Genomic DNA, 10,257 nt, shown 5'->3' with positions numbered 1-10,257 from the left:
TGAATACTGTGTTGTGCGGCCTTAAACGAACTTGACCTTGATTTTTTTTCGATAAAACTAGTAAAGATGTGAAACTCGGCCAAATTTTATTCCACAAATCCAAACGGTTGCTGAGATTTCGGCAACTTTGCACTTCGGCACCTGTCGTAGGGCTAGGTCCCGTACAAGGCCCTAATGACGGGCCATTTAATGGTCTTCTTTTCAGGTCAAATTTACTATTCCGGCCGACTTTTTCTGGCTAGCGGGTATCATTGTTGTATCCTCTCACGTTCTGAGTGATTTGTAGTTAGTGTAAGCCGTTTTTACGGCAAAAAAAGGGGGGAGGGATACGCGTTCTTGGGCCAGTGGGGAACTCCCATTGTAAAGCATAGTGGACGGTCATAGTGGCCGTTGCCATGGCAACGGAGGTCTGACGGTGAAATAAACTGGTGTATTGTGTTGTGCGGCCTCAATAAACACCGCTTAGCGTTGCTAAGGGGGGCGTGGCTTATGGAACGGTCCATTATGAAGGGAATGCAAACTACTTAGTATGTCGTTTCTTTGCTTTAGAATCTTCCGCAGCGCGCAGAGTCCTGGGACTCCATAACGTTTGGATTACCTACATATATTGATTTCGCTACATGATTTTGGGATAAACATGAGAAGGGTAGGAGGTACGGACTGGCCCTTGCCCTTGCACTAAAGTCTTAGGCAGGTAGGCAGGTTACCGCACGCGTATGCAGAGTCCTGGGACTCCATAACGTTTGGATTACCTATATATAGTGATTTCGCTACATGATTTTGCCATAAACATGAGAAGGGCAGGAGGTACGGACTGGCCCTTGCACTAAAGTCTTAGGCAGGTAGGCAGGTTACCTGATATGTTTACGGGTATTTCCAAAGCCTTTGTATTGGACCTTTGACCTTTGCATTGGCAGATGACGTAATGTTGACACAAGCAGTGCGAAACCTGTGCCTGTTCAAGTCAGGGGCATAAAGATAATGTGTTCCCGCGAAGACAAGGACTTTTAGGGACCGTTTTTTAGCGTAGCAAGTGTCCGCCATGTTGCGGGTGTGTGAGAAACTCCGTGAGGCGGACGAGAAGGGCAGGAGGTACGGACTAGCCCAGGCGGAGACAGGCTACCTCCGTGCCCTGGTGGACGCCATGGCCGACACGGACAGGCTGGCGGAAGTGGAGCTGCTCAAAACTCTGGGTGACGTGAACGTGGAGAAGGGAAGACTCGGGAAGGACGTGGGGAAGTTCAACACAGCCTTGGCGCTTTATCTGGCTGCTATGGTGCGGTGTTACCATGAGGAACAGGCAGATGGTATAGAACACCGCTACCACTACACGGAGAGGCTTTTACGAGGGGTGTCGTCACAGAGTAAGGAACAGCCAACTGAAGACAAGGAGACGGCGACACCTGCAAAGGTAGCGGCAAAGTTTCAAGCCCTGGACAAGAGACGGGCTACCGGAGGTAACACAGACTCTTTGCTGGTTGGATACGCACAGGTGATGGTAGAGGCGATAGTAAACGACAACAGCATGTTAGAAACAGAAGCGATCAAGAGTCTGGGTGACGTGTACCTGAAAAGAGGAACAGAAACTGGAGACACTAGAAACTTGACCAGAGCTACTGCTCTGTACAACAGGGCACTGGCGCGGTGTCACAACGTTCATGGAACAGTTGTCATTGTTCACCGCTTACTGCACACCGCAAAAATCAGGCAAGACATCGCCACGACGAGAAACAAGGTGAGAGAACTATTTTGCTTAGTCACCACTCGCTAGTGTAACTACACTTCCGGGTTTCGACTAGGTTTGTTTATCTGGAAATATCCCGTCATGCATTTCGCGGCGCTATTGGTGAAAAGGTTTATCGTGTCAAAGCAGGTCAACAGCCTTTTTCTGCTGGAATGACACCAAATTCTCTTTTTTCCTTCACTTCATTGCTTAATTCTCTGAAGAAATGTATGGGTGGAGTTTATATTGAATCTTTGAGGACAGAGTAGTGCAAGAAGCTGTGAATGTACCTATATTTTTTGGTCGGTGGTTATGTGTACGGTGATAGCTGGATGGAATGTGTCTTACTTCGCACTTGTAGTTTGGCGATGTCCAAATTAAACAATAATAGCCTTTTCTATTCCTGTCCAAATACTTTGTATTTAATATTATATGTATATTCCATTAAAGGGTCTATTTGTTTAGTCATTTGTTTATTTGTCAGATCTCCATTAGTAAGTGCAGTGTATACTTTGTCTTCCTAGAGTCATAAAGATAAACATTACACTATAAAACATATTAACACGAAACATAACATTCACTTACAAAAAAAACTACAATAGAAGACTGAAGATTCAACTAAGTCTCAGTTTGCGTAGGTCAAATCCACGGATGGTTAGCCATCGCTGGATTACATGACCACCTGTTAATCATAAACTGCATATGGTACTCACAGAAGTCACGTACGCAACGGCAACAAGACGTGAGAGGACGGAAGGGCCACTTCCCTACCTTCTCAGCTGCGCCCTCTAGCGACGGAACCACCAGTCAAGTTGATGACGACATGTTAGTGCTTCTATTTTTACTCTTATAATGTGATAAGACTTGCCAATGGGTTTAGAATTTTCTTCTTACACAACCAGTAAGGTTCTCACCTGCTTACGTTTCGATGTCTATCAGACACCTTCCTCAGAGCTTCTGACTGGAGTTCTGCAATTCGCCGCTATTTAACGCCAAAGTAGGTGGCGCTTTTGCGGCGAGAATGCAATCCCAAACGTGGCTGAGCTTGTATCCCCCCTCGTCCCGGTTCATCACTGGGGTAGACTTCCTTATCCAGACTGCTTCTTTAATCCAACGGATTCTTCTGTTGTCCTCCCTATCTATGACCCTGGCACCCTCCCAGTCTATCACACAATTGTTTCTGGCAACATGGTCTGTGACTGCCGATTTCTTCTCTTCTTTTTGTGCTTGTTGTTTCTGGGAGCGTGTATATCTTACGGTTTCACTGTTGTCTGCCTCTTTTCTGTGTTCTTCCAGTCTTTTGCCAAAGGTCCTGCCAGTTTCTCCAATATACACTTGATCGCAGCTTTTGCATGGTATTTTATATACGCAATCTGTTTTCACGTGGTCCCCCATCTTGTCCTTGGGGTGGACAAGCAGGTTCCTCAATGTTGTTTTTGGTTTCACTGCTGTGGATACCTGGTGTTTCCTGAATACCCTTTCTAGTGGTTCGGTTACTCCTTTCACATAAGGGATAATCACCATGGCCCTACTTTTCTCCCCCTCTTTCTTGTTCTTCTCTGTCTGCTTTGACCTCTTCTCTTTCCGTTCCACCTTCCGAAAGGTCCATTCCGGGTACCCACATCGGACAAGGGCTCTTCTGATGTGCTGTGTTTCTCTTTCCTTGTCCTCCTCCTCTGTCACCACCGAGTTACATCTGTCCATGAGGGTGCGGATGACTCCCAGTTTCTGGTGCAGTGGATGGTGGGACTTGAAGTTGAGATACTGGTCTGTATGTGTACTTTTTCTGTACACTAGAAGCTTTACTGTGCCATCCCCCTTTCGTACCAGGAGAGTATCCAGGAACGGCAATGTGTTGTCTTTCTCCTCCTCGTGTGTGAACTGAATACTTCCTGTGGGATCTATGTTGTTAAGATGGTCTGTGAGATCTTGATGGACACCCTTCTTCACTATCTCCATCACGTCGTCCACATATCTCTTCCAGAGCTTGGGTCTACAGGAAATGGGCGCTGTCGCTATGGCTTCCTGTTCCAGCCATTCCATAAACAGGTTGGCCAACACTGGGGACACCGGGCTACCCATAGCTGTCCCAAATTTCTGCTGGTAAATATCCCCCCGGAAACTAAAATAAGTGGTTGTGACAATAAAAGATAAAAGTTCTATGATGTCCTCAACCTCTAGGTTCGTCCGGTTCTTCAGTTCTTTATCCCCCTGGAGTCTTCTTCTGATGATGTCAAGTGTCTCTGGGATGGGGGTATTAGTAAAAAGGGAGATAACGTCATGGGACAAGAACATCTCATCTTCCTCTACTAATATAGTGGACATTTCTTCTGCTAAATGCTTTGAGTTCTTAATATGGTGTGCTGACTTCCCCACCAAAGGTGCTAACAGATCTGCCAAGGCCCTGGACGTATTGTACCCTATCGAACCTGTATAATCAACTATCGGCCGCAACGGATTTCCAGGTTTGTGTATTTTGGGAGTACAGTACATTCTCGGTACGTTTTCCGCTGTAGGATATAAATGTTTATACTGTTCTTCTGTGATCTTACTACTTTCCTTGAGACGTTTTAAAATGGCAACTAGCTTTCTCTTGTATTTCTGTGTTGGGTCCGAACGTAGTTTTTCATATGTTTTCTCGTCCGCTAACATCCCACTCACCTTTTCTTCATAGTCTGTTCTGTCCATGACCACCGCTGCCTTCCCTTTGTCCGCCGGGAGAATTAGCAAGTCCTTTTCCTTCTTCAGTTCTTTGAGGGCTTCTCTTTCCTGTTTTGTGATGTTGGGTTTCGGGGGTTTCGCTGTTCTCAGGATGCCTGCCACCTCCGACCGTAACTGCTCCGCGCTGCTTGGGGACAAGTGCAGGCACGCACTTTCCGTAGCCACCACGAAGTCTTCCACCGGAACCTTGTCTGGCGTGACGGCAAAGTTCAGGCCCTTCTGCAGTACCCCGGTCTGGTGGTCGGTTAGCGACTTCTTGGAGATGTTCACTACCCATTTCTTCAGCTGTGTGCCGGATAAATCCACGTCTAAATCCTGTTGTTGTCGTGAATTGGCTTGTTTGAGTCGGTCAAACTTTTCAAGATGGCGGTCCCGCGTCACTTGTGATAAGACTTGTTGTTGCTTGGCATGCTATTGCTTTTGTAGCGCAATATTATTATAACTTTTGTGAGGTACGTTTGTTTCACATCAACATTTCGTTGTTCAGATCCTACCGCAGGTACATCCAGACGGCAGACCGTGACGTGAGAAATGGAGACCTGGACGCAGCAGAGCAGAACCTAGCGGCTGCCCTAAAGCTCGTTCACGGTCCGTTAGAAACTTTTCATTCATACATAAATTTTTCACTGACAATTCAGTCAGAATTTTCCCTATATCATGGAAGATTTGGCATTGTTACATCGTTCATAGTATAACCTTTAAGACATTTGACTAAAGAGTAAATTGAATTCTATAAAAGGGTTAAGTGTTATATGTGATCCTTAAACGTAATCATTGTAATAAATTAAGTATAAAACATGCACAAGTTTTCTCAATCGGCTTAAATTCCTACCTACAGATCGCAGTAAACCCAAAAAGGCTAAAGAAGCCGACTGTCTGTGCAGGTTTGGTGACGTCTACGTCGAGCGAGGTAAGCGGACAGGAGAAGGTAGGAAATTCACACAGGCGGCAGCTCTGTATAACGCCTCCATGGCCAGAACAGATGGAGACAAACAAATCATGGTAACAAAACTGCAAGAAACAGAAAGGCAGTTTCTTAGAAACACCTGTAACCTTGACTGTGAACCGTGTCCGTATAGCAGCGCGTTAGATCACAGAAAGGAACTGGACAACTCGCGCGCCTGTGCAAAATCTCAGCTCGAAGCAGTTCATCAGGAACACAACCCTTATCAGTATGATGAAGACGATCCCGTCGTGAGAGAGGTGGAGATCAAACGAGCTGACGCAATCAAGAACTTGTTCAAGAGCATCGCAGTTGGAAGACAAGAGTTTATCCAAGTACTGACAGATGAATGCATCGCCAAACTCGGACCTCCTCCCTGTAAGTACGCTTTTATCGGGATGGGGTCACAGGCCACAGAACTGGTTACGCCGTACTCCGACCTGGAGTTCGCCATTCTGATTGAGGAGAGGAAGGATAATGATGATGCACGGAGGTACTTCCTAAACCTCACACACTACTTACATCTAAAAGTCATCAATCTTGGGGAAACCATCCTCCCAGCCATGGCCATCCCGTCACTCAACGACTTTCTCTCAGAAGACCCAGAGAAAGACTGGTTCTACGACTCCGTCACACATCGCGGCTTCGCCTTCGACGGCTTCATGCCATGGGCTTCTAAGACTCCGTTTGGAAGAGACGAAACCAAAAGCAAACCTCCGGTTGGTCTCATCCAGACTCCTGCCAAGTTGGCCGGATATCAGCATCTGCACATCGCCCTGGCGGAAGGCTATCACCTGTCAGACATCCTCAGACGGGTAAGCTACTTGACAGGGGACGAGTCCTTGGTGGATGATTATACGAACAGAGTCAACCAATGTGTAGACCGTTCCCCTGCTCTGTCACGGCTGTCAGCAATGCAAATACTGAAGGAGAAGGATAACATTCGCGAAATAGAAAATGCTGTACCAACGGCCCAACTTCTCAATGTCAAGAAAGAAATCTACCGTTTTCCAAGCGTGGCCGTTGATGTGTTGAGTATTTGCTGTGGTATCACGATCCCCAGTGTGTGGGGAATGATAGAAGAGTTACACAAGACACAGCGGATCAGTCACGAAGATGCCCATCACTTGACTGTACTGATCAGCATCTCAGCGGAGCTACGGTTAAGAACGTACATTGCCAACGGAGGACAGAAGGACACACTGTCTCCTCTCACGGAGATAAAAGTCCAACTTGACAATCATGACGTAGATGACACTATTGTTGAGTCAGTTTTCTACATACCAGACTCTAAAATGTTGTTCAGATACTACTATACAGCCACCCCACTAAAACGATGCATTACGTATACAGTCGCAAATCCGACGACAAAAATGTTCCCAACAGCCATCTTTGACACCTCATCTCTAACAAAGGGCAAAATAACACTACAGCTGTTGCAGTTAGACACATCCAGACGTCACCTGGAGGCAGCTCTAAAAGATTCGGCTGGTGACGAGGAAAAACAGTTCGAAATACTTTATGAATTAGGCAGGGCCTCTTACATGCGCGGTGACTATGAGATAGCAAAGAGCTACTACGATCGGGCACGTAGCATTGGGAATACTATTGATGGACCCACATTTGCCTCGTTACTTGGAAACATTGGGGTATGTTGGAATGAACTTGGCGATCAGAGAAAAGCTATCAGTTATCACGAGCACTCACTGAAGATGACGAAAGCTATCTATGGCGAAACAACGCCACATCCCGACATTGCTTCATCACTAAACAACATTGGGGCATGTTGGAGAGACCTTGGCGACCAGAAGAAAGCTATCAGTTTTTACGAACAGTCATTGAAGATGAAGAAAGCTATCTATGGCAAAACATCGCCACATCCCGACATTGCTTCGTCACTAAACAACATTGGGACATGTTGGAGTGACCTTGGTGACCAGAAGAAAGGTATCAGTTTTTACGAACAGTCACTTAAGATGATGAAAGCTATCTATGGCGAAACATCGCCACATCCCGACATTGCTTCATCACTAAACAACATTGGAAACTGTTGGAGTGAGCTTGGTGATAAAAAGAAAGCTATCAGATATTACGAACAGTCACTGAAGATGATGAAAGCTATCTATGGCAAAATAACGCCACATCCTGACATTGCTTCATCACTAAACAACATTGGGAAATGTTGGAGCGACCTTGGCGACCTGAAGAAAGCTTTCAGTTATCACGAACAGTCACTGAAGATGATGAAAGCTATCTATGGCGAAACAACGCCACATCCCGACATTGCTTCATCACTAAACAACATTGGGAAATGTTGGAGCGACCTTGGCGACCAGAAGAAAGCTATCAGTTATTACGAACAGTCACTGAAGATGATGAAAGCTATCTATGGTGAAACAACGCCACATCCCGACATTGCTAAATCACTAAACAACATTGGGAACTGTTGGAATAAGCTTGGCCACCAGAAGAAAGCTATCAGTTATTACGAACAGTCACTGAAGATGAGGAAAGCTATCTATGGTGAAACAACGCCACTTCCTGACATTGCTTCATCACTGAACAACATTGGTAACTGTTGGGGTGACCTTGGCGATCAGAGGAAAGCTATCAGTTATTACGAACACTCACTGAAGACGAGGAAAGGTATCTATGGAGAAACAACGCCACATCCCGACATTGCTTCATCACTAAACAACATTGGAGCTTGTTGGAGTTACCTTGGCGATCAGAGGACAGCTATCAGTTATTACGAACAGTCACTAACGATAATGAAAGCTATCTACGGTGAAACAACGCCACATCCCGACATTGCTTCATCACTGAACAACATTGGGAACTGTTGGAATAAGCTTGGCGATCAGAGGAAAGCTATCAGTTTTAACGAACAGACACTGAAGATGAGGAAAACTATCTATGGTGAAACAACGCCACATCCCGACATTGCTTCATCACTAAACAACATTGGGTTATGTTGGAGTCACCTTGGCGATCAGAGGAAAGCTATCAGTTATTACGAACAGTCACTAACGATGATGAAAGCTATCTATGGCGAAACAACGCCACATCCCGACATTGCTTCATCACTAAACAACATTGGTAACTGTTGGAGTGCCCTTGGTGATCAGAGGAAAGCTATCAGTTATCACGAACAGTCACTGAAGATGAGGAAAGCTATCTATGGCGAAAGAAAGCCACATCCCGACATTGCTGCAGCACTAAACAACATTGGGGCATGTTGGACTAACCTTGGTAATAAGAGGAAAGCTCTTACCTATTTCCAACAGGCACTCAATATGAGGAAAATTATATATGGCGAATCATCGCCACATCCTGACATTGCCGCATCACTTAATAATATTGGTAAATGTTTGGAAATACTCGGTGACCGTAGTAAAGCCATCGGGTATTACGAACAGTCAGTGGCTATGATGACAGTTATATATGGGGACATGTCACATCCCAACATAGCAAAGGTACTGAAAAACATTCGATTATGTAAAAGTGCCCTCCGTAATTAGAGTAAAGCCGTTAGTTATTGGGAATCGCCATTTTAAAAAGTCTAATATGAATGTACAGAATAAGTCAACTATTTGTAGGTAGTGCCAATTTAAATATCTGCAGGTGAGAAAGGGGACACATGTATGTAGATAAAATACGTGACCTGAGTTATGTGGGTGTTTTATGCAGCTTTTCCATCTCCGCACAAACAACCCACGTATTTACGAAATATCTGTATTTGCTCACAAATCGGGTCATAATCTGTTACCGCACGTGCACAAAATGTGAATGCAGGCAGCGGGCCGCTAAACCCATTTCCAGCTGCCTCCGTCCGTTTATACCGACCTGCTGTGGGAAATGTTACATGTTTACAATGTAGAACCTGCAGTGTTTGTACCTTTATTGCCTGATGCCAGATACGTGTGCGGTTGTTCGGAAACCTCCAGTGTGGAACGGACGTTAGAGTGAATAGTACCGAGACCAAGAGGTACAGCGTATTGTACAACTATTGCAGTGTAACACCTAGGCATTCTTACTAACCTTATGTATATTAGGGTCAGAAAGTAACACATATTGACTTGCAGACAAAACTTTCCGACCCTGATATTCATAGTAACAATCTATATGCTATACTTTAATAATGTTACAATACGTTGTACTTCTCGGCCACGGTAGAATAGGGACCATTCTGCAGTGAGTTGTACTGGAGTGGAATTCAGGGCACAAAGAAATCAAGTGGACGGGATCGACAAATGTCACTCTCACTATTTTCCCTACATGTATTTATTTGAGAGGATTTCCACAATACAGTACATATGCAGCTCATTCAGGATTAGTAATTTTTGCACCGCATATCTACAAAATAGACTAAAATACATATAAGGTTTACCTATAAAGAATACCAGGCCATCGTGCCCCAGCTAGTCTAGTGATTCAGAATCCCGTTTGTGGAGCACAAGTCCCGGGTTCTAATCCCAGGCCATGCAGGCGTCGGTATTCTGAGAGAGGATGGTGACCAGGTTAAAACTTTACCATACCAGGACGCTGATCTTAGTACATGGTCTTCGTGAAGACCCATACCAAGTGGGAACTAGAGGTCGGAGATCTCATGTCTTCGTCAGAGGTACATCGTTCTAGAGAAATTAACATGCGTATTCTTCAATCTTTTTAATAATCAATTTGGTCTAAAGAACAAAAGAATCTCTGTACTATTTTTATGGTACAGAACACCCTGAAACGGTTTGCCGCAGATTATACAGATGCGTCGTCACCCGTGTTAGCCCCCCCCCCCCTACGTTATTTGAGTTTGGACTGTTACTGGAAAAAAAAAACGTTCAAGAAATTCTTACTGTGTTGAAAGTGTCACGAC

At 45.1% G+C, this 10,257-nt stretch overlaps 1 protein-coding gene across 1 annotated transcript in view; it reads left to right on the top strand.

Annotated features, from left to right (window-relative positions):
* Nucleotides 1-1,004: 1,004 nt before the first annotated feature.
* LOC109487245 overlaps nucleotides 1,005-10,257 on the top strand; it is a 26,682-nt gene continuing 17,429 nt past the window's right edge. The window contains exons 1-6 of the mRNA XM_019791227.1: nucleotides 1,005-1,735; nucleotides 2,439-2,534; nucleotides 4,897-5,032; nucleotides 5,283-7,250; nucleotides 7,857-7,993; nucleotides 8,252-8,569. Of these exons, the coding sequence (XP_019646786.1) occupies nucleotides 1,043-1,735; nucleotides 2,439-2,534; nucleotides 4,897-5,032; nucleotides 5,283-7,250; nucleotides 7,857-7,993; nucleotides 8,252-8,569 (3,348 nt within the window). The 5' untranslated portion in view covers nucleotides 1,005-1,042. The remainder of the gene's footprint in view (nucleotides 1,736-2,438; nucleotides 2,535-4,896; nucleotides 5,033-5,282; nucleotides 7,251-7,856; nucleotides 7,994-8,251; nucleotides 8,570-10,257) is intronic.

The sequence above is a fragment of the Branchiostoma belcheri genome, unplaced genomic scaffold, assembly GCF_001625305.1.
Source record: "Branchiostoma belcheri isolate BF01 breed outbred unplaced genomic scaffold, Haploidv18h27 scaffold87, whole genome shotgun sequence".
NCBI lineage: Eukaryota > Metazoa > Chordata > Leptocardii > Amphioxiformes > Branchiostomatidae > Branchiostoma > Branchiostoma belcheri.
This window is presented reverse-complemented; position numbering and strand designations above follow the sequence as displayed.